Source organism: Podarcis gaigeae, assembly GCF_964106915.1.
Source record: "Podarcis gaigeae genome assembly, chromosome: 18".
NCBI classification, from domain to species: Eukaryota; Metazoa; Chordata; class Lepidosauria; order Squamata; family Lacertidae; genus Podarcis; species Podarcis gaigeae.
In genome coordinates, this window is record NC_139696.1 from 12,800,301 (window position 1) to 12,823,451 (window position 23,151).

The 23,151-nt window shown below is 52.6% G+C and overlaps 2 protein-coding genes across 2 annotated transcripts in view; one reads left to right on the forward strand and one right to left on the reverse strand.

Moving 5' to 3' along the window:
• Positions 1 to 3,742: 3,742 nt before the first annotated feature.
• On the reverse strand, positions 3,743 to 20,540 carry LOC310835618 (serine/threonine-protein kinase PLK2-like). Its single transcript, XM_083720467.1, has 15 exons — positions 20,083 to 20,540; positions 17,812 to 17,919; positions 14,881 to 14,997; positions 13,751 to 13,880; positions 11,764 to 11,851; positions 10,513 to 10,608; positions 10,001 to 10,199; positions 8,981 to 9,119; positions 8,310 to 8,377; positions 7,457 to 7,553; positions 6,903 to 6,974; positions 5,865 to 6,027; positions 5,607 to 5,736; positions 4,803 to 4,913; positions 3,743 to 4,680 (listed from the first exon to the last, which is right to left on the reverse strand). The coding sequence occupies exons 1-15, from the start codon at positions 20,194 to 20,196 to the stop codon at positions 4,492 to 4,494; spliced, it is 1,821 nt and encodes a 606-aa protein (XP_083576593.1). The 5' UTR covers positions 20,197 to 20,540; the 3' UTR covers positions 3,743 to 4,491.
• Positions 20,533 to 23,151, forward strand: part of ADAMTSL5 (ADAMTS like 5) — a 35,260-nt gene continuing 32,641 nt past the window's right edge. Inside the window, exon 1 of the mRNA XM_083720500.1 lies at positions 20,533 to 20,593. The gene's annotated coding sequence lies outside the window, so the exon portion shown is untranslated. The remainder of the gene's footprint in view (positions 20,594 to 23,151) is intronic.

The following is a 23,151-nucleotide window of genomic DNA, read 5'->3' on the forward strand; positions in this document are numbered from 1 at the left end:
AGAAGGCAGCTTACAAAGGTGCTAGACCATGTTGTCTTGGGTGTGATTCTGTGGAGAGTGTTTGTGTGTGTAAGGGAGAGGAAAGAGAGAGAAGGAAGAAAAAGGGGAGCCTCTAAACCCCCAGATTGTCCGAGTTCCCCTCTTGTACTTCCTTGCAATAGACCTGATCCCCATGCACAGAGCACTGCGCCCTTTTCATAGAAGCGTGGTGCTGAGAGGGACCCCGTTGCAATGCAGGTGTCTTGGCTCCAGCAGTGCCAGCTGCAATGCCCACCACTGCCCTTTAGGGGGCAGTCCGGGCACTTCCATGCGCTCCAGAGACATCTGGGGGGGGGGGTGTGCTGTGCATCTTTTGTTTGCAAAGACCCAGATCTCTGAGAAGGGGAGGAGGTCGGCGTTAATTTTAGGCCAGGCTCCATTTACAGTGTTTATTAAAAGCCAGGGGGTGTTTCTTTGTGCGCACAGGGGGGAGGATTAGGTTTGTGGCTGGAGCACCACTGTGCGCTGGAGTGGGCCAGGGCGCCTTATTCTGGGCACACAGACGGGGCTAAATTTGTCCCTGGGGTGGGGGTCAGATTCCTGGGCTGCCAGCCTCCTCGTCTGTCTTGCCTGCCTCTGGGTGCCTTGCCCTTCCTAGCATTTTGGCCAAACCTCTGCGCTTCCACTCCTAGCCCCCAACCCCCCCCCCCCACTATTTTTGGCCCGTGGGTCTCCACATGCTGCTCTCCTTGGGGGGGGGGGCTTGCAATCATCTCCCGGCTTACATTTCATGCCTGGACCCCTGGAGATGGAAGAGTGGGGGGTGCTGGCAAGTGGGTGGGGGGTCCATATCAGGTCCAAAACAAGTGTGACCTTATTAGGGCACAGGATTGAAGCCGGGGGGGGGGGGAGGGAGAGATTGTCCCTGCAATGTTGGCATGCCCTGCAGCTCCTGATTGTCATCTTGGCCTCTTAAACACCAAATTATTTTATTTTGGGTGAGGGTCCCTTGATTCCATCAGCCCCTCCAGCATTTCTCCTATAAAAATCAGGACATCCTCTCCATCAGGAAGCTTCTGGCACATTTGAGCTCACCACACACATCGGCATCACAGAATCGTAGAGCTGGAAGGGACCCTGAGGGCCATCTAGTCCAGCTCCCTGCAAGGCAGGAATATGCAGCTGTCCCCGGTGGCCTTGTCAGCGCCAGGTTCCCACCAACAGAGCTGTTCTGTCCTGGGCTACCTCTTGCAGTGAAGGAGCAGGCCAGAAACTGTAAAAAGCCCTCACCCTTCTTTCTGGGGCTGCTGTCAAGAATTGAACTGGCGACCTTCTGCAATGGAAAGCTGGCATCTGCGGGGCCCTTGTGGGAACAGGATGCTGGGCTAGATGGGCCCCCTTTGGCCTCTTCCAGCAGCTCTGCTCCCCCCCCCCTTCTGTAGGGGGCCTGGGCCAGCTCAGTCGCAAATCAGGAGACTCCTAATCTCAGGGTCGTGGGTTCGAGCCCCATGTTGGGTAAAAGATTCCTGCATTGCAGAGGGTTGGCTGGATGACCCTCAGGGGTCCCTTCCATTCTATGATTTCACAGGCCTTGGGGAGGGGGCTTTGCTGCATCTCTCTTCTCTTCTCTCCCTGCCTTGAGCCCAAATGATTGTGTCTGCTCCTTTCTCTCCCCATGGCTTTCTCTGGCTTAAATAGCAGGAGCAAATTAACTGCACTCAGGCAGGAGTTCACAGGGTGGTGCAGGGGCAGCTTGGCCACCTGCTCTGTGTGCATAGAGAATGCATTGAAAGCACTGCATTACGGGGTTGGACTGGATGACCCTTGGGGGACCCTTCCAACTCTACAGTGCTGTTTCTATGGAATTGCAGGTTCCAGGAGTGAATCAGGTGCATCTCATCAGGGGACGTGGAGGCCCTTGCCCCGTATGTGCCAACGCAGGAGGCACTAAGCCCCACAAAAGCCCCCCCCCCGCCAACATCTGTTGCCACGGTTCCAGCAGCCAAGACTGGTGGGATGGGAGACGAGGCACGGGGCCTCTGGCCTCCTTTTTAACCCAGAGAATGTTCAACGTCCCGCTGCGTCTGGTCATACTTATTTCAGGGCAGCTGTAAACTCAGAACACATTTAGCATAGTTTACTATCCTGGAAGGGAAGGCATGGGCCGCGTGTCTGATCCTGTTGGGTGCACAGAGCCCCGCACCATATCCAGCCCAGGGTCCTGTCCTCACAGGGAACCTTGGGATCCCAATAGACTGCCTGTGAGCCTGGAGGTTCCATAAGAAGAGCCTGGTTGTGGGATCAGGCCAAAGAGGCTCTCTTCAGTGGCCTTTGCAGTGACATCTAAGCACCTAGGAATTGAGAGAGTGCCTCTGGGGCTGGAGGTTCCATAGAAGACAATATGGTCAAAGGGGGCCCATCTAGTAAGCCACCAAGCAGGACCTGAGTGCCAGGCACTGCCCAGTGGTTGTTTCCCATTATCTAGTATTCAGTGGTAGACTGCCCCTGGGCTTGGAGGCTCTACTATCCCATCCTGGTCTCAATTCAGAAGCATTTGCTGTCTCCAAGAGGGGAGGGTGAGTGCAGCCATCGCGGTTCCAAGCTGGTCCCACCTGCGGTTTTGGCACCACACAGAGTGGAGGGCAAGGAGCAAGTCGGGGGGGGGGGGAGGCGGCTGGTGGAAATGCAGCCTGGAGACAAGAAGGGCTTGAGCAGGACGTGTCTCCCTGGGGTAGAAGCAGAAGGTCTCAGGTTTGATTCCTGACATCTTCTTGCCTGAAAGCCTGGACAGCTGCTGCTGGCCTGTGCAGACAATATGGAACCCAACTCCACAGCTTTGTGTTAAGACCATGAGGACCAGAATCTTTATTTCCAAAGACAAGCTTGGTGGACAAGCACCTGGCTTTGCATGCAGGTCCCGGGGTTGACTGTTGCTGCTCTGAAACCCCCAGAAAGATCCCGACCAAGCCGGGGGGGGGGGGGGGCAGGGCCTGATCCTCAGTGGAGCAGCCAATGCACGTGCCCCGCGGCAGTCGCATTCCTGCGCTGTGTTTCCCCAGGAGGTGGTGACATGCTTGTCCCAAGGACCTTGTCGCTCCTGGAGGTTTAATCTGCAACCGGGGGGGGGGGGGCAGCGATGGGGGGGCAGGCGACCTTGGCTGGAGTGACTTTTTTCCACAGAGGGTGCACAGCATCACCCTATAGAGCCAACAGCCAGAGAGAGCCCCACTTCTCCGCTGAGGAAGAAGGATCCGCCCCCCATTGGTCTGTACTTTTGAGATTATGGGATGTCTGCAAATCCGCCCTTTAAGTCAGAACGCTGAGGACTTGAATCTTAGTAGACCTTTGGGAATAAATACAAGTTTGTCTTCAAAACAGGACTAGAATCTTGCTTTGCCCAAAGTAAATGTTCAGAGAACCATAGAATGATAGATTTGGAAGGGACCCCAAGGGTCATCTAGTCCAACCCCCTGCAATGCAGGAACCATTTGCCCAATGTGGGGCTCAAACCTGCAACCCTGAGATTAAGTCTCCTGACTGAGCTATCATAGCCAAGTGGCAGCTTGTTGGCCGGTCCTTTTGAGCCATCTCTGCTGGGCGGTGTAGACAATATGGAATGAGAGGCAGTGGACCTGGGAGAGACCTGGGTTCGAATCCCAACTCAGTGGCCCCACCTTGGGGGCCTGTCGCTGGCTCTCAGCTTCACCTCCCTCATAGGGTTGTTGTGGGGACAAAACAGGAGAAAGAAGCCTGAGTCACATGGTCTGAGTCACATTGCTTTAATTAAAAACAGGAATTTGGGAGGGAGCTGCTGTATCAGGACAGGGAACAGCTTAGCACTCGCCGCAGTCGTCATCGCCGCTGCTTGCCTGAGGTCGGCCATGGGCAAGAATCCTGCTCTGCCCACTAACCACCCTCCCCCCATTTCTCCCATACTCAGCTTGCCCCCCACAGATCAAAACCCTCCAGCCACCAGAGACCCTCCTTCCCTTCCCTCATCTTGGGGGTCCCCTTACTTTTTCCTCCTCACCGGCTCCACAGAACCACCACCCTCCAGCCCCACAACCAGCACGGCAATGTGTGGGAAGCCCCACCCACCCTCACCCCCAACCACTGGCTGTCCAACCCCACTGGGACCCACAGCTGCCCCCTTTCTTTACCACTTGCTTATTATCCTCATAGATTTATGGACTTGGAAGGGACCCCAAGAATCATCCAGCCCAACGCCCTGCAATGCAGGGATATCCCACCCAACATGAGATTCGAACCCGCAACCCAATCTGCCGTCTCCGCTGCCTCAGGCTTCATCCTGCCCTCACCACCTGCTTGCTCCTAGGCTGCTCCTTACAAGATACAAGGATCCTGCCTGGATTATCAACCCTTGCACAGAGCCCCCCCCCACCTGGCCCCAACCCCATGTGGGGGGCAGAGCAGGATCTGGCCAGCAGCCTGTGAGTGACAGGGCAGGGAGTGTAAGTGGGCTCAGGGAAAGGGGGTGCTGGGAGGGGTCTGCTACAGGCAGTGCAGCATGCTCAGGGCATAGCTGAGGCGCTCTCGCAAGGGGATCGTCCAACCTCGCAGGACCAGCGTCTCCAGTGGGAAGGTCTGGCTCTGGCGCTGCCGGTCCACAAAAGTCAGGAGGTACCCCCCAGCTGACGTGGGGCTCAGCACAAGCTTGGTGCGGTCGTGGTAGAAGTTGACCTGGGAATGGGGGGCAGAAAGGGGAGGAAGTGAGGGGTGTGTGGAAAACAACTTGGTGGAAAAGAAAAACCGTAAGATGGAGACCTCTCCTCCCCACCCCACCCCACCCCGGTGACTCTTACCTGCAGGGTCCCGTCGCTGAAGAGCATCAAAAGTGCCTCCTGGGACTTTGCAAAATGCAGGAGGCAGAGGTTGTCCAGCGAGGTGGTGGGACTTGCCTGCTGGTGACCCCCCTGGGGAAGGAGGGGGGGGGAAATTGTAGAATGGCAGAGATGGAAGCTCTGGTTTTCCCAGTAGTGATGTATGGAAGTGAGAGTGGGACCATAAAGTGGGACCACAAAGAAGGCTGATCGCCGAAGAATTTATGCTTTTGAATTGTGGTGCTGGAGGAGACTCTTGAGAGTCACGTGGACTGCAAGAAGATCCAACCTCTCCATTCTGAAGGAAATCAGCCCTGAGTGCTCACTGGAAGGACAGATCCTGAAGCTGAGGCTCCAATACTTTGGCCACCTCAGGAGAAGAGAAGACTCCCTGGAAAAGACCCTGATGTTGGGAAAAATGGAGGGCACAAGGAGAAGGGGACGACAGAGGACGAGATGGTGGGACAGTGTTCTCGAAACTACCAGCATGAGGGAGGCAGTGGAAGACAGGAGCGCCTGGCATGCTCTGGTCCAGGGGGTCACAAAGAGACGGACATGACCAAATGACTAAACAACAACAACAAGAGATGGAAGGCCCCCTGAGGGTCATGTAGCCAGGCAGGAATCTTGCCCAATGAGGCTTGAATCCACAACCCTGAAATTATGGGTCCCTTCCAACTCTACAGCAGTTTATTTCATATTGGATACAATTTAAAAAGAACGGGGGTTCAGGGGGGCACCAGCCCTCGTCTCCTGGCTGCTCGCCTCCCATCCTGCTCTGCTCACCTCCAGGAGTCGCTGCTGCATGTACCGGCTGAAGAAGTGGAGAACCCCCATTTTCATGGTTAGCGAAGGCGGCACGTCTCTCCGCGGGAAGGATGAGGCCTCGTGGAGCTCGGGGCAGTAGCAGATGCGCCTGGGGGGGTGCAGGGAGGAGAGATTTTTAAGAAACCAGCAGGCAGCTCAAGCCAGCTTCTTTTCCTCTGCCCTCAGCCCCTTCTGCGCTCACGAAGAGAGCAGGAAACAGGGTGGGGCGGCACTCACTGGCGTTGCGGGCAAAGCGCGATGTGGGTCCCATCGGCCAGCAGCACTCCGGTGGAGCCGTCCGAGAGCAGGTAGCTGAAGCCGTACTTGTTGGAGTAGTCAACCCACTTGGTGACCATCTGGACGGGTCCAGCCCTTGGGGGCCCCTCGGGATCCTCTTCCGCTGCAGAGAAGGCAGGAAGGAAATGTTCAGTCAGGGGGCGGAGGGAGTAGCTCAACTCCCCCCCCCCCAAAACCTCCTTTAGGTTTTATCTCCCTGCATTTTCTAAAATTGGGTCTGTACTTTATAGCCTCCTAGGGGTGCAGCAAAAAACAAACAAACCTGCCAGCCTATTTGCAAAGCTAAGCAGGCTCTGCTGTGGTTTCAAATTGGGTGGGGGGGATGCAAGCTGAGATTCTTCCCTTGCAGGGGGTTTGACTACATGACCCTCAGGGGACCCTTCTGATGTAATGTTCAAGGGGAAAATAGTTCTTTCTTGTGCTTATTTTGTTATGTATTCCGTGGTTATTATATTGTAATTTAACATAGCTGACCACCCTGGGATCTGCAGATGAAGGGCAGGATACAAATTTAAATAACAAGAATTCTGCTGCACGGCTGCTGCTTCCGATCTGAATCCAATAATGGCAGAGTCGGAAGGGACCCCGAGGGACATCCAGCCCAACCCGCTGCTATGCAGGAATCTTTCGCCCAACGTGGGGCTCGAACCCACGACCCTGAGATTAGGAGTCTCAAGCTCTACCAGCCAAGCTCTCCCAGGTCAGAATAATAAGGGGCTCCTTTACTGACACCCCCCCCCCAAATCTGGAAGAAATGAAGTCTGAAAATGGGACCCTCAACCTTCCTTTCCAAGAGGTCCAGTTTCTCACTCCTCCAAGGTGCTGCGCAGACACTTCCAGGCCGCGTGATGACATGAGGGTGACCCCAAAGGTGGCCATTTAAGTCGGGCAGAGGCAGTCCCTTCCAGGGACAGGGGGTGGGAGGTCAGAACGCAGCCAGTTCCTGGGCCTGGGCATGCAAACGATAGGGAGCCTCACCCAGGGGGATGGTCTTCAGGCAGGTCCGCAGAACTTCATCCACTTTGGCCATCATGCTCCTCTCGGCATCGGCTGGAGGAGAGACAGAGATGGAGTGAGAAGCAGCAGGCGCTGGGGGCAGACTCTCCACCTGCATCTCTGCCCCCCACAGCCTTCCAAACCCGGCAGGTTCCTGGCCCCCCCATTTCCTGAGCGCTTAGCTTCATTCCTACACGGGACAGCCGAGATGGGAAGCTGCCGCAGCCTTGTCCTGAGCTGGGCTGTGCCTGGATATGAAGGTGCGTCCCGGCCCCACCCCTCTTCTCCTCCCTTCCTGCCCCAAATTCCAAATTAGAAGTTTTGGGGTTCAAATGTTGCAGCTCCCTTTCAGGAGGCCTTTTGGAGCCACCCCAGAGCAGCACAGAAGGAGGGTGCTGAGTTTGGGGTTGCCTTTCTCACTGACTCCCACAAGCCTCCCCAGGCTACCCGCTTCTTCCCAGCTCACACCTCCCCCAGACTCCCCCAGACTCTCAGCCGCAAGCACCCCAGTTCTTGGCCTCGGTGGTGCCACTCACCCGCCTCCCGGCTGACGTTCAAGGAGCCCCTCATGAGCAAGCAGACGGGGAAGGTGGCTGTGTCCTCAGTGGCATTCTGGCTGTCCTCTTCCACTTCCTTCCAGAGGACAAGAAGAAGCAGCCCGTAAAGCCCACAGAACAGGGTGGACTGGGAAGCCCCCCTGCAGCCCCCACGGAGGACATCTGGGAGGGAAGAGGGTGGGCCACTCCCCTATGAACCTCAGAGATTGTTTGCGCCTGGACATCACTAGGCACCATTTTGAATCACCAGATTTGTATCTGCGGTGTGCTTGTGTTCATCGCATTCATAGTCTACCTTTCTTCAAGGAATCATAGTAGAGTTGGAAGGGGGTCCCAAGGGCCATCTAGTCCAAGCCCCGGCAATGAAGGAATATGGGGGGTTGCACCTGTACCCTTGGAGTTATCAGCCCCATGCTCCAACCAACGGAGCTATAATTTCATTATGTTCCATTTCTGGTTTTTCAGATCAAATGATTTTCCAGACTATTTACGGATGCCGCCTTTGTCCTGCCCCCCCCCCGGGTGGGGCATGTTCTCGCTCACCTTGGCGGCCGTAGCTGCTCTCCCCTTACTGCAGAAGGAACAACAGAGGCTGTGCAGCCTGGGCTTGCCTCCAGCCAGTCATGTAAGTCCAGTGAGATTCTAGCCAGGGACTTCCTGGCTGCTCAGTCTCACAAATCAATCCATCAGTTGATCAGTCTCCGTGACACGGGCACAAGGACGCCAAGAAGATTCATTTGGGGGCACCAGATTTTGGCCTCACTCAGGGTGCCCTATTACCCAAGACTACCAAAGTCTGACCCGGATTGACACACACAGAGCCATTTCTTACCAGGCTGGGGGTCTCGGCAGGCATCCCAGGTGGTGGCATCCCTTCCGCTTCCTGGGGTGGGGGGCTCACTGAGGGAGAGGCAGAAGAGGGGCCCCATTAGATTCGCAGCCTTTGGGGGGGGCTCACTCCCTGATGGCTCAGCCGTGCAGGAGAAAGAGGATGGGGTCAAGCCCAGTAATGCCAATTTAAAACTGAAATAGATTTTGCATTTCAATTTGTTTCAAAATTGGGGCGCCCTTTTGCATGGCACCTGACTCTCCCCTTATGTGGGACTGAAGGATTAATTGAGGAAAGCAAGGTTGCCTCTGAGCCTGTGGAGAGCGCTGTCCCCTTCTTCATACAGTGCGTCATTGAACTGTGGAACTTGCTGCCACAGGAGACAGCCATGGCTCTTCTGAGAGAACCTCCAGGTCTAGAGGCAGTCTATCATGATTCCTAGATTTTTAGGGAATTTGGCTACTGTGGGGACAGGACGCTAGACTAGAGGGGCCCCCTTGGGCCTGATCCAGCGGTTCTACTGTTGCATTGCCAGGGCTCCATTGAAAAGCGAGGTTCCCTCTGAGTACTTGGAGAGCACTGTCCCCTCTCGGCTAGACTGTGGAGGATGGTCTTCCATTTGGGGGAGAGTTCCTGGGGCCTCCTCACCCCACCCCTCGCAAGCAAAGGCTCACCTGTCCGGGTCTCCTGGCACAGGGAGCCACGCAGGAAAACCTTTGCCGCTTTCTGGAAGAACTTCCTCAGTGGGTTGGGAAGCACGAAGAGCGGGGCAGAATGACAGGCGCGGGAAGGCAGCTGGGTCGGGGTGAAGCCCTGGCGAGAGAGAGAGCAGGATGAGTCCCTTCATGCTCCCAAGCCACGCTTGCAAAACGGGGAAGCAGCAGAATGCGAGAGAACATCCTGACTGCTCAAGGCGAAAGCAGAGTCGCTTGTGGGTGAGAAATGTCGACCTGGATTGGAAATGGGGCCCTTTCCCTTTTCCCTTCTTTTCCCCTTCCCCTCTTTTCCTTTTCTTCTCTCCACACAGGAAGAAGGCTCAGAGCTCAGAGAGGGGTGGTGGGATGGCAATGAAGGGTCAGAGGGAGAAGACGGGGAGGAGGACGTGTTGAAAACTGAAGAAGTAACAGGGCTTAGTGAGCAGGGAGAGTCTGTGGCAGAGAGAAGTCCAGACTCAGAGGCAGGAGCTGAAGCAGGAGAGGAGGGAGGCCAAGAGGCAGAGAGGGGAAGAGCCATGGGGGTCTCCCCCTCCTGCTACGAGAAGCTCCCCTCCCCGCCCCGCTGGTCTCCCAGGACCAGGAGAGGCATGAAAAGGGTGGAGCAGAGGTTGGCTTAGTCTCTGATTGCTTGGGAAAGACCCTGGAGAGGAGGCAGGGAGCTTCCATCTCAGCAACTGACTTTCATGCAGCGAGACCACCAGGAAGGAGCTGCTCTACTCACTAGGCCAAGACTGTGCAGATGGTGGTTTTGCTAGCAAGCAGTTCACTCCAACTTTGAACTGCAGCATGGGGGTAGAGCCTAAGACTCTGCCAGTCAGGGTCTGGGCATTCTCCCTGGGTGCAAGTTAGTTTCCCACGGCCTCATGAGAACTGGGATCTTAGCTCATGTTCCTCTGCCCAGCCTGCTGGAAGAGATCCCAAGTCAGAGACCCTGCAGAGCCACTGCGTCTGGGAGCTGCTTTTCCCCTGGGCACCCACCTGAGTGAAAAACTCATGGGCGAGGGTTTCTTCCAGGGTGGGCCGTGCTTCAGGATCGGGGGCCAGCAGCTTCCCAATGAGGCTCCTGGCACTGGGTGAGAGGCGGCTGGGGGTGGGGTAGCGCCCTTCCCGGATGCAGCGGTACATCTCCTGCTTGTGGGTGATCTCAAAGGGGGAGCAGCCCGTGAGGGCCGTGTACCTGGGGGGGGGGGTGAGGAAAAAGAAGCAGTGGGTCAGCCAGAGAGCCAAGGAGGGGACCCCATAGATCCTTTATTTCATTTTGTACATAAAACATAGAGAATGACTGGCAAAAAAGCAAAAACAGACCTAGAGGCATGTAGGATAAACTCAGTTGGTAGAGCAGGAGACTTAATGCCAGGGTCATGGGTTCGAGCCCCACCATGAGCGAAAGATTCCTGCATTGCAGAGGGCTGGACTAGATGACCTTGGGAGGTCCCTTCTAAGTCTGCAATTCTGCAGTTCTATTATTCCTTTCCACCAGAGTTACTTACATGATGCAGCCAAGAGCCCAGACATCCGACTTGAACGAGTGCCCCTTTTTGGCAATGACTTCCGGAGCCAGGTAATTGGGGGTCCCACAAACCACTCTGTGGGGAGAGGAAAGGCCCTTTAGGGAAGGGTGAAAGCAACAGCAACACTGAGGAAGCCAGGCTAGGTGCTGTAGAGCTGCAAATCCAGCAAGATGCTAGTCCGCATCGTTCTGAATTAAACAGGAATAGAGGAATTTTCCTGATACCGAGTCCAGCCATTGCTCCATCTATCCCAGCGCTGACGGGCAGCAACGACTGTCCAGGGTTTCAGACTCAGCCATCTCTCTCAGTCACCCCTGCTGTGGACCCTGCCACCTTCTGCATGCCTAGCAGCTGCTCTGCCCCTGGGCTGCAGCCTATGAGGCTTCTACCAGCAAGAAGGTAGGAGATTTGAACCCACAACCAGATGAAAAACTGGATCAGATTTGCTGAAGACTCCTCCTCCTCCTCCTCCTCCATGGAGGTCTGGGCAGGGCTTGCTCTGGAAAGCTGATGGATCTGGGTGGATATACAGTGGTACCTCGGTTTATGCACTTAATCCGTTCCGGACGTTTGTTCTTAACCCGAAACCGTTCTTAAACTCAGGCGCGCTTTCCATAATGAGGCCTCCCGTGCCGGTGTCCTTCCACCATCTGGATTCTGTTCTGAGACCGAGGTAAAGTTTGCAAACTGGGACACTACTTCTGGTTTTGCGGAGTTCGTAAACCGAATCATTCGTGAACAGGACTGTTCTTAAACCGAGGTACCACTGTGTAAGGAAGCTGGCTTTCCTCCCCACCCTGGGAGAAATTAGGGCTCCTTCTGTGCCCCATCAGAAACAGAGGCTGCAGAATCACTCAGGAGTAATCCCCATTGGAACAAGAGGTTTCCCTTCCGAGGACACCTACAAAAGTGTCAGACTAGGACTTGGGAGAAACCAGTGTTCAACTCTTGCCCCTCAGGCAGGAATCTCACTGGGTGAGCTTGGGGACCAGTTGCTGCCCCTCAGTCTGGCCTACCCAGTGGCCATTGTGCGGATCAAGTGGGGAGGGAGGGGAGAGAAGAGGCATGGGGTCCCCTGAGGTCCTTGGAGTTAAGAAAGGTGGGATGCAAATGCATCAAAGGAAGGAATAACTAAATAAATATTGCAACTCCAAAGCTTTAATGTCTGCCTTTACCCCACCAGGAAATCCAAGGCTCCCTTTCTCTGCCCAGCCACCCCATAATACTCACCCTCTCCTCCGGTTGGCCTGCTCCTCACGAGTCGCCAGCCCCAGGTCCCCAATCTTCACCTGCATGGTCTTCGTGATGAAGAAGTTACCTGAGCACATGAAGGGTTCAGCGGTATAGAGAGTCCCATCCTTTCCCACACTAAGTGCTGGACAGTTGCTCCCAGAAATAGCCAGTGGGGTCCTGGGAGATCCGGGTTCAGATCTCGCCATTCAGCCATGAAACTCCCTGTAGGCCAGTCAGCTTGGCCTGCGTCACAGGGCTCTTGTGAGGCCAAAGTGGGCCAAAGTTTGTGCTGTGTGCACTCCTTTCAGAACAGAAGGAACAGAATGAAGAATAAACTTGGAGGCTGCATTGGGCAACAACTGGGGGGGGGTCAGTGGGGGCCCTTTTTTACCTTTGAGGTTTTAGCATGTTTTTATATCTGCTGGAAGCTGCCCAGAGCGGCTGGGGCAACCCAGTCAGATGGGTGGGGTACAAACAATAACATTATGGAGAGCTCCGTCGGTGAGAGCTTGGTGCCGACAATGCCAAGGTTGCAGGTTCGACCCCCGTCAGGGACAGCTGCATATTCCTGCATTGCAGTGGGTTGGGCTGGATGACCCTCAGGGTCCCTTCCAACTCTACAAATCTATAATTCTATGACTGGAAAAGGGAAGTGTGTGTTACAACAAGTTCACTTTTTCAAAGAATGGGTTTCCTTGTGCAAGAATGGCCTGTGACCTCAATTGGCGGGCATGGGACCGAATCCTACCCCAAAATAGTGACAGTCTGGTTTGGAGGCCCTGCAGACCTCTGGAGAAGCAAACCAGGATAGGTGCTGTGGTCTGCCAGGAAAGGTCTTCATCTCCCCTCCCATCTTTCCCTTGTTCAATTTGCAAATAAAAATAAATTTTGCAAAAGCACGATTTCTTGATAAGCAAGCTGTCTGGAAGACCACGGGCTCTTTGCAAATGCACGATGTCGGCTGGAGGCTCAGGATGCAGAGACACTTGTGCATGTGTGTGAGAGAGATCCTTGCTCTGCCCTTGCAGGCTAAATCAGATCAGCGTTCGCACTCAGAGCCTCCCGCCCCTGGCAATAGTGCAATGAGGTCACCCTTCAGGCATTCACTCTGCCCCCACCAGAGTCATCCTGGGCTGCTGTGTATATTTTTAACCCCCTCTCCAAAGCCCAGGAGGGTCCCAGGACAGAGAGCGAATTGGGGGCACTGGGTGATTAACTCTTCCTGCGCTGCAGTGCCAACAACGGCATCCCATCCCTTGCCTGGCGGGTGTGAGAGCAAATCGGCTCTTCTGGTGCAGAAACAGGGAGCGGATCTCTCCCAGCAATGAAGCAGAGAAAGGACCCTTCACACCTTCCATGCATTTCTCAGCTTTCACATTCCAAAAACAAGAGATGCTAAAAAGTTGCAACATGATTTGAAAGATGTTTTGTTTAAGTGAATATAGTTTAATTTCGCCTGGTAAGCGAAATGTGCATAAAAATGCATAGAAATAATTAAAAATGGCTGCCAAGTACTTGCAGTTATATTATAGATTATTATAGATAGTTGTTGTTATTGATTACCTAACATTTTCAGAAGGCAAAATTAAAATTCTTTGGTTTTCCAAAAGACATTTAGGTGCATCTTCATCAAACATAAACTTGCCAAGCTAAATGTTGTCCCATCACAAAATGTTGTCCCAGCAGAATTCCTCAGGCCCCAAAGCATATTTCTAAGACCCATCACTGAACAAATTTGCAAAAATTAAGTTTCGTCCTCTAAAATGACACACCCTGTCATGAACCTTAAAAATCTACAGATAGTGGTGGGGGCGCAGTGGTTCTTGCTCTGAGCCATTGGGGCGGAGCTGATGTCTGGTAGTGGTGTGGAGCCTGGGCTATGAGGCTGGTGGTACCCCATCGGAGGTACGACTCCTCCCCTAGCACCCCATACAGGTCCCACAGGTCCATTGGAGGCCCCCTCCCCCAGCCGCCAGACACCTACTCAGCTTGAGGTCCCGGTGAATGATGCCTTGCTGGTGGAGGTACTGCAGGCCAGCAATGACTTGCTTGAGGTAGAAGCGGACCTCAGGCTCCGTCAGCGTCTTGCGGGCTTTCAGGATGTGGGCCAGGGACTGGAGAGAGAGAACATCAGGGTTTTAGCAGCCTCACAACAAATCCCAGGGTCCCAAAGGGTGCCACTCCCCACAGGTCATGGGGGCTGAATTGCACCCCCCCAAAAAAAAATCTTATGGGGACAGCTGCATCTGTTGAATTGCCGGCCCTTTTGTGCAATGCTTGTGCAATGTGAAAGAGCGTGGCCTGAGATGCCAGAAAAGGATGGGGCCCCTGGTGAAATCCCTTACTCAAGGGGCAGAAGCTCTGTTTGGTTTTGCGCCGGGGAAAGCATGGGGTGGGCAGCTGGGGACAATACTGGTGCCAGACTCTCCCCATTCTGTTGGGGAGGGAGTGGCTTTAGCCAGGCCAGCAAAGAATTGTAGAAGTGTAAAGTTGGAAGGAACTCCAAAGGTCATCTAGTCCAACCTGCTGCAAGGCAGCAATGCAACTGCAAGTCTCTTCTAGGAGATGGCAGGCGGGTCAGAACAGCAAATAAAGCTTCAGGGTGCTAACTTCTTAGCACCTTCTGAACAAACAACAACAACAATAATTTTATTATTTATACCGCACCCATCTGGCTGGGTTTCCCCAGCCACTCTGGGCAGCTTCCAGCAAAATATGAAAACATTATAAAACATCAAACATTAAAAACATCGTGATACAGGGCTGCCTTCAGATGTCTTCTAACAACTGACATCTGGTGGGAGGGTGCCACCACCAAGAAGGCCCTCAGAGCTGGACTTCAGAGCAAGGGGTGGTGCTGTGGAGAAGCTACAATGGCCAACTTCAGCAGACTGGGCATTTGTCAGAAACACAGGAGTAAACTGAGTCACTTTTTCCCAGGGATTCTTGAACTCCAATTCCTGCATTGCAACCCTGCAATTCTATGGACAACTTTCTGTATTCCATTGCAGGCGGAAGGAAGGAAGGAAGGAAGGAAGGAAGGAAACCCTTTGAGGGCCTAGCCTGTCAGCTCCCTCTCTGCTCTGGTTCTCCCTTTCTCTCTCTTTTTCTCACCTTCCGACTGCAGTACTCCAGGACCATGTAGATGTTCTCCTGGTCAGCAAAATGCCGGTGGAAGCCGACAACATTCCTGTGCTTGAGCTGGCTGTGCAGCTCAATCTCGCGCTCGACCTGCAGGGGGTGGGGGGAGAAAGCCACGAGGTTCCTGCTGAAGCGCCAGCAGAGACACCCACCCACCTTGCGCCAGCAGAGAGGAGAGGAGCCACGGGTGCAGGTGCTGGAGTCAGCGAGAAACTCAGCAATATCTACAGTATATATAGTTACGACGTCCAAGGACAAAGGAGAGCAAAGCGCATGGAGAATCTGCAATGAGAAAGGAAGGCGCCGGCCTCTGCCTCTGCTAGAGACCGTTGCCCTCCCCCCCCATTTTGGCAGTCTCCCCACTTTCCAGAACCTTAGACTGGAAGCTCTTTGGGGCAGGATCCCTTTGGCTGCATGGCGCCTAGCGGCCTCTTAGCTCACATCCTATGCAACTGGGTGCTTTTTGCAATATTCCCTGCCCCAAGGAGCTTCTGATCCCAGGATGGCAAGGGTGTAGTGTGGGGACTGGGGGGTCGTGGCCCTGGGCACACAATTTTGAGGGGTGCAAAACAGGCACTGGCTTCCAAGGGAATCCCTGTCCTTCCCTGTCTGCCAAAGTGCCCAGAGCCCAGCCTGGGCCAGCCACCATGTCCCTGGGCCCCTTGCCGAAGGGCCACCTGGCCAGCACTCGCTCTTGGATGGTGAGGACAGAGGGAGGCAGACAAGGGGCAGCCTCGGCGTGGTCTGGTGCAGCACTCCTCTCTGCAGGCATTGGGGGGATTTGCCCGCCATGGGCCACGTCAGCTGGCTGGACTCCCCTCTGCACAGGTGGGCAGTGCCCTGGACACCAGCAATGCATGCTAAGCCACTGGCTGGGAAAAATGTCATGGGGAAGTGGAGGCACAGAGCTGCGCTGGGATCAGGAGGGGCAGGGTCACACATCCATCACAGATCAGATCCCCCAGATGCATTTGCTTCACAGATGATAATAATAATAGTTAATAATAATTTTATTACTTATACCCCCCCATCTGGCTAGATTTTCTCAGATTTGAGAAAAGCCCTGCAGCAGGCGGATCAGGCCCATTGCAGCTAGCATCCTGCCCTCACAGGAGCCAACCAGACACCCCAAAGGGAAACCCACTAGCAGGACCTGAGAGCAGCAGCCTTCTCCCACTCCAGCATTCTAAGATAGGCTGGCTTGTCCATGGAGGCTCCATTGAGGAATCATAAGAAACTAAAAAGAGCTCAACTGCTGGATCAGACTCAAAGGGGGCGCATCGATTCCAGTCTTCTCTTCTCATAGTGACCAAATACCCCTAAGAACCAAGCAATCGAGATAGACTGCCTCTGGACCTGGAGGTTCCATCGGAATGTAAGAAGAGCCGGCTGGATCAGGTCAATGGCCCATTTTGCCCAGCATCCTGTCCTCAGAGTGGCCAACCGTTATGAGAAACCTACAAACAGGATCCGAGCACAAGAGCAACTCTCCCCTCCAGCAGTTTCTAACACCTGGGATTCGGAAGCCTCTGACTGTCAGGACAGAGCAGAGCCATTGTGGCTGGGAGCCATCCAAAGCCACCGCCGCCTCCTTGAATTTGTCCAATCCTCATTTCAAAGCCATCCAAGCTGGTGGCCGTCAGTGTCTCCTGTGGGAGGGAGTTCCACAGTTTAACTCTGTACTGCCTTCTTTAATCTACTGGAATTTCAGCTTTGCCCATGAATTCCAGCGTCAGGAGGAAGAAAAGCTTCCTTTTGCCCACTTTCTTCTCCTTGCATGATTTTAAGCCTTGTTTAAATGCTCAAGTGTAGAGGAACGCCACCCTTTGGGTGGGAATAAAGGGGTCAGGAAAAGAAAAGTGTGTGTCTCCCAATATTGAGAAAGGAGAGGAAGGGCCTTCCTTAAAGCATTTTTATCCTAAAGGTAAAGATAAAGGGACCTCTGACCATTAGGTCCAGTTGTGGCCAACTCTGGGGTTGTGGCGCTCATCTCGTTTTACTGGCCGAGGGAGCCAGCATACAGCTTCCGGGTCGTGTGGCCAGCAGGACTAAGCCACTTCTGGCAAACCAGAGCAGCGCACGGAAACGCCGTTTACCTTCCCACTGCAGTGGTCCCTATTTATCTACTTGCACTTTGATGTCCTTTCGAACTGCTAGGTTGGCAGGAGCAGGGACCGAGCAACGGAAGCTCACACCTTCGTGGGGATTCGAACCACTGACCTTCTGATTGGCAAGTCCTAGGCCACATCACCACCCATGTCCCATTTTTATCCTACTCTCCAGCTACAACAAAGAGGCTTGCAATCGAGAAGACATAGCATGAAAGGAAAAATGGTGGGGAGGGAGGAGGACAAATGAAGGAACCCGTTCTTAGCAACGAATTTAAAAAAGGGAGGTGGGTGCTTAATGGCATTGGAGAGGGAAGAAGGGTCCTCCTCCCACAGGGTAAAGCTAAAGGTAAAGGTACCCCTGCCCGTACGGGCCAGTCTTGACAGACTCTGGGGTTGTGCGCCCTTCTCACTCAAGAGGCCGGGGGCCAGCGCTGTCCGGAGACACTTCCAGGTCACGTGGCCAGCATGACAAAGCTGCATCTGGCGAGCCAGAGCCGCACACGGAAACGCCGTTTACCTTCCCGCTAGTAAGCGGTCCCTATTTATCTACTTGCACCCGGAGGTGCTTTCGAACTGCTAGGTTGGCAGGCACTGGAACCGAGCAGCGGGAGCGCACCCCGCCGCAGGGATTCGAACTGCCGACCTTTCGATCGGCAAGCCCTAGGCGCTGAGGCTTTTACCCACAGCGCCACCCGCGTCCCCTCCTCCCACAGGGGCACCCAGCTAAATATAGCACCAACTACAATAATCATTTGTAGGGGCTCCCCCACCCCATGATCATATCTGGGCTCACCTTCCCTCGGTTGTCCAGCCTGGAGACCCGGGACTGAGGCACGACCTTCACGGCATAGACCTTGTTGGTGGAGGTGTCTGTGAACTTGTAGCATCTCCCAAAGGCGCCCTGAGGGGAAAGAGAGGAAGAGGGTGGCGGGTGGGGGTCAGCCAGGAACCGGGGCAGGTGTGGAACTCCATTTGTTGCAGGGAGCGTGGGTGGGCTGTGTGTCCCCTAAAACACACACGCAGACACAAGCTTCATTAGTTGCAAATCCTGTATTGCAGGGGGTTGGACTAGATGACCCTCGGGATCCCTGCTAACTACAATTATATGATTCATTTCCTGGCTCCAAACCCAGGTTTGTGCTGCTGCTTCCCTCTGGTCACAGGCTTGTCCTGCTGCCTCAGATGGATGGCCTCTGAGGTCCCAAAATTCTGAGGCCATCAATTCAGACCCATAGTTTGAGGTCACCTCCGAGGGCCTTCTGGTGGTTCCTTCCCTGCAAGAAGTGAGGTTACAGGGAACCAGGCTGAAGGCCTTCTTGGTGGTGGCGCCCGCCTTGTAGAATGCCCTCCTGTCAGATGTCAAGGAAATAAAGAACTGTCTGACTTTAGGAAGACATTTGAAGGTTTAGGGAAGTTTCTAATGTTTGATGTTTTATCGTGTTTTTAATATTCTGTTGGGAGCTGCTCAGAGTGGCTGGGAAGTCCTGGCGAGGTATAAGTAATAAATTTATTATTATTATTATTATTATTATTATTATTATTATTATTATTATTATTATTTCCAACCCCCTTCCCCACAAGGCATCCAGGCCACCCAGCCTCTGCTTAAAAACCTTCCAGGAAGGAGAGTCCTCCACCTTCTTCCGAGGTCGTCCTGTCTAACAATCCTTAGATAACCAGTTGGCTCCATCTTCCATGAGGCAGATATCTCCTCTCAGCCTGCTCTTCTCCAGGCTTGCCATCCCCACCTCCCGTGGAAGAAGGGCGCCAGAGGCATGGCCGCAGCAGAAGGAGACCCGGGTTCAAGCCCCGCTGGCGCCTCCGGGTAAAAAGCCAAAGCAGACTGCTTCTCCCGCTCCCCATTGGCTGGCGCCTCGAGTGGGCGGGGCGAGCCCGGGCATGCCCGACCCCACCCGGGAGAAAGCGGAGCAGACCCAGAGTGAGAAAGGGGCGGGTGGGAAATCCCCCGATCCGGATGCCTCTGGGCTCAAGCTGGGAAAGTGGCTCAGACGCGCAGGACTCCTGAGTCCTGGGGGCGTGGGTGGGTGTTGTGACTTGTTGGGGGCAGAGCAGGAGTCCCGGCTCCCCAAATGCAAAACATCGACCCACTCCGGATTAAGCACGTGTAGCCACTGTACTTCTCATAATGTATTTGCAAAACAAAGCTGGATGATGAAGGATTCTGTGAGACTCCGAAGCTTGCCGGGTGCTTGGGGAGAAAACCGATCTGATCCTGACAGCAGAATTGCCTTGCTGTGGATTTGGAGGGGCATAGTTGCCTTTTGCGCCTCTGACCCCCGCAGTTCCCCAAATAGCCTGTCCCGGGCTCGGAGCTCCGGAAAAACCGAGAGCGCCGCCTCGTCGCGGCTCTACCCAGATCTCCGGGCGCTACAAAGACAGACGCGCAAGGGGCAAACTCCGTTAGAAAAAATGGTCCCTGAACTCCTTCGGCGTGGGGAGACCAGTGGAAGAAGGAAGACGAAGGAACCCAAAATGTGAACATAAACCAATGCACAGTTTAAGAAAAACTAGGTTTTGCAGATTTAGATGCGTGAATTGAAAATGCGCGCGCGCGCGTGTGTGAGAAGTGTGAAATGGACCCCATGTTTCGTTCCAAGGGGTTCAGAGGAAAGAAAACAGATCAGATCAGATCAGATCTAGGACCCGGACGCCTGGGTCCTGTGCTCAAACCTGAGAGAAAAAGGGGGTGCCTGATTCTCCACAAGAGTTATTCCTGCGTGACCTTGGTTTGCCTCTTCACCTGGTGACTCAGTTTCCCCCAACGGGTAGCCGTCATTCTTGCAAACCCCCCCAAAGAGAGGAAACTTTCTTGCTGCCGCCACCCCACACCGCTTTGAAAGTGGGGGGTCTCTGTCTGCGCCTGTTCCAACAGGCCCATTTCCACCCGACGCATCCCTGTGTACGAGCTAAGAGGGCAGAAAATCCCGCAAACGTCATCTAAAAATACCAAAAAATTAGAGTTGCAATTCTTAACCGAGGTTGCAAAATCCCTAAGGCAAGCGAAAAGGAAAGGAAATTGCAAAACAACCATAGAATTATTTACCTTCCCCAAAAGCTGCCCTCTCTTGTAAAGCGTCCCCGTGCTCGGATCCTCTATGAAGTATTTGAGGCTCTCGCCTTCTGCCCTCCTCCAGGCGGGGTGCTCCATCCGCCCCATCGGGGGCCCCCCACCCCCCCTCTTTTTTGCAAACTCCTCCGGCTGCTCCTTAGAGTCTCTGGCCAGGAGGGAGCCGATGCCAGGTCCTCTTATAAGGCGGGGTTGGGGGTGGAGAGAAAGGGGGGCCGGCCAGGGGGCCCTCTGCTGCCCAGGCAGCCTCCTCTGCCCATTGGAGGGCCGGGGATCCGCGATCCGGAGCAGAAGCGGCGCAGCACCCGCACGAGACGCCGGCCAGGAGGAGGGCGGAGAAACGCCGAAGCGCAAACTGGAGCGAAAGGAATCGGTTTAAAGAGCTGCGCTTGGTTCTTCGGCGGACTTCCAGCATCCGGATTAGGTCCAAGGGGTGTGGGCCCACCTGCTCCAGCACCCTAAAAGTCCACGGACAGGCGAGGTCCAGGTAGGTGCCCCCCACTCGTGGGCAGTGGAACCCCAAAGTCTCCCAGGCGACGTCCCAGCCAGGTTCCGCCAGGTCTGAGTTGAAGGGTTTGTCTGCCCAGAGGTGGGCGGGGGTTTCGCCTTCTGGGCTGGGTGGGACTTCTCCCCCCATAAACTGTCGGGTGGTGGGTGGGGTGCTGATGGACAATTGGTCAAAATGAATATAAAATCAAAGCTTTTGCAGAAGATTTGGTGATAATGATAGAAGATCCAACAAGTACAGCAAAAGAAGTATTGGAGGAAATTGAACAGTTTGGAGGAGTGGCAGGTTTTAGACTAAACAAGAAGAAAACGAAAATGATCCCGAAGAACATGGACCAAAGTGCAATTGAAATAATGCAACAGCAAACAGAGACAGAAGTGGTTAAAAAGGTGAAATATCTAGGAATATGGTTAACTTCTAAAAATATAGACTTATTTAAGAACAACTATGAACCAGTATGGAATGGAATAAGAAAGGACTTGGAGGTGTGGGGAAGAATGAAACTGTCCTTTTGGGGCAGGATATCTACAATTAAGATGAATGTGCTCCCAAAGATGTTATTTCTATTTCAGACTATCCCCATAATTAAGGGGAATAGGATTTTTAAAGAGCGATTTCAAGATATATTTGGCAGGGCAAAAGGCCGAGAATTCAATTTAAGTTACTAACAGATCTGAAAGAAAGAGGAGGCTTTGCCCTGCCTGATCGGAAATTATATTATGAGGCATCATGCCTTTGCTGGCTGAAAGAATGGATAAAATTAGAAAATAAGGAATTGTTAGACCTAGAGGGGTTCGACAACAGATTTGGATGGCATGTGTACCTATGGTGTGAGAAGAAGAAAATCCATAAAGGTTTTGAGAACCACATCTTCCGAGGTCCTTTGATTGAAGTTTGGGATAGGTATAAAAACCTATTAGAACCTAGGCAGTGTTTCCCAACCTTGTGCCTCCAGCTGTTTTTGAACTACAACTCCCATCATCCCTGACTAGCAAGACCAGTGGCAAGGGATGATGGGAATTGTAGTCGAAAAACAGCTGGAGGCACAAGGTTGGGAAACACTGACCTAGAGTACCACACTGGTTATCTCCATTAGAAGTTATGAGTGTAAGGAAAATTAATATGAGAGGCAATTGGATCACATATGGTCAATTGTTATTTAAAGAAGAAGGAAAATGGAAAATAAAGTCACATGAACAGGTTAAAGAACATGTATATGACTGGTTGCATTATTTTCAAATAAATGAAATGTTTAGGAAAGACATCAAAGAATGTGGTTATGCAGACAAGGATTCAAAATTTCAGATAGAAATAATAAATAATGACTGTAAAATTTTATCCAAAATGTATAAGTTATTGCTAGAATGGAATTTGAAGGATGAAGAAGTTAAGTCGGTAATGATACATTGGGCCAGAGATTTTGGTTACAATTTGAGGATTGGGAAAGATTATGGAAAGAAAATTTAAAATTTACATCATGTATGACATTAAAAGAAAATGTTATTAAAATGTTTTATAGATGGTACATAACACCGGTAAAATTAGCGAAAATTTATAAAACATGTAATAAGTGTTGAAAATGTAAAGATAAAGAAGGTTCTTTTTACCATATGTGGTGGGAATGTAAGAAAGTGAAAGGCTTCTGGGAAAGGATATATAATGAATTGAAGATATTAAAATATACATTTATAAAGAAACCAGAGGCCTTTCTGTTAGGAATATTAGGAAATGAGATAAAGAGAAAGGACTGTAAATTTTTCCAATACAGTATGCAGTGACAGCTGCAAGAGTGTTACTGGCCCAGAAATGGAAACAACAGGAAATACCGACGGTGGAAGAATGGAGAATGAAGCTGTTAGACTATGCTGAGTTGGATAAATTGACTGGGAAGATTAGATATTTAAGAGACCAAAAGTTCATCGAGGACTGGGGAAAATTTGTGGAATATCTGGAAAGTATAAGTGAGGGACAGATAACGCTAGAAGGATTTAAAGAAGCACTGTGAAATTTGAGAAGTATTGTTTAAAGGGAATAGAAAAAGAAAGGTTTAAATAATGACAATACAAACCTAAGGAATGCGTAACTTAAATAATGACTATGGATGATTTATGGAAAAGCTGAAGGAAGTCCAGAAAAGAAATAATCTGTGAAAAATTGGATGTGAAATTATTATGTGTTTTTGTTTTTGTTGTAAACTGATGGACCCACATGGTGCCTGTGGCTGAGGCTGATGCGGCACCTGCGCCCCCTCCTGGACAGAGGTATTAGTCATTCCTTCGTTAACCCTTTATTGATTGGAGGCCGTCAGAGAGATGTTTCTACGATAAATAATTCTACAAAAGGATAGTAAACGAACACGTAATTTAGGAGGACGGTATTTCTGTTTTGGGAGCCGTGCAGGTCCTTATTTGAAACGTACAATTTTAAAAGTCCCACCCAATTGCAGAAAATGGTTCTCCTGAGTCTTTCATCATGCAAATCTTGTGGGTTAACCTTTCCCCATTTGCAAGGTCTCCTAAGTTCTTTTTACCTGGTGA

Coding starts and splice junctions, on each gene's coding strand:
- LOC310835618 (XM_083720467.1), bottom strand. CDS start 20,196: ATGGGGCGGATGGAGCACCCCGCCTGGAGGAGGGCAGAAGGCGAGAGC. Junction 10,609..11,763: donor CAGGCCAACCGGAGGAGAGG/GTGAGTATTATG, acceptor CTCTCCCCACAG/AGTGGTTTGTGGGACCCCCA. Junction 8,378..8,980: donor GTGCCAGGAGACCCGGACAG/GTGAGCCTTTGC, acceptor CCTCTCCCTCAG/TGAGCCCCCCACCCCAGGAA.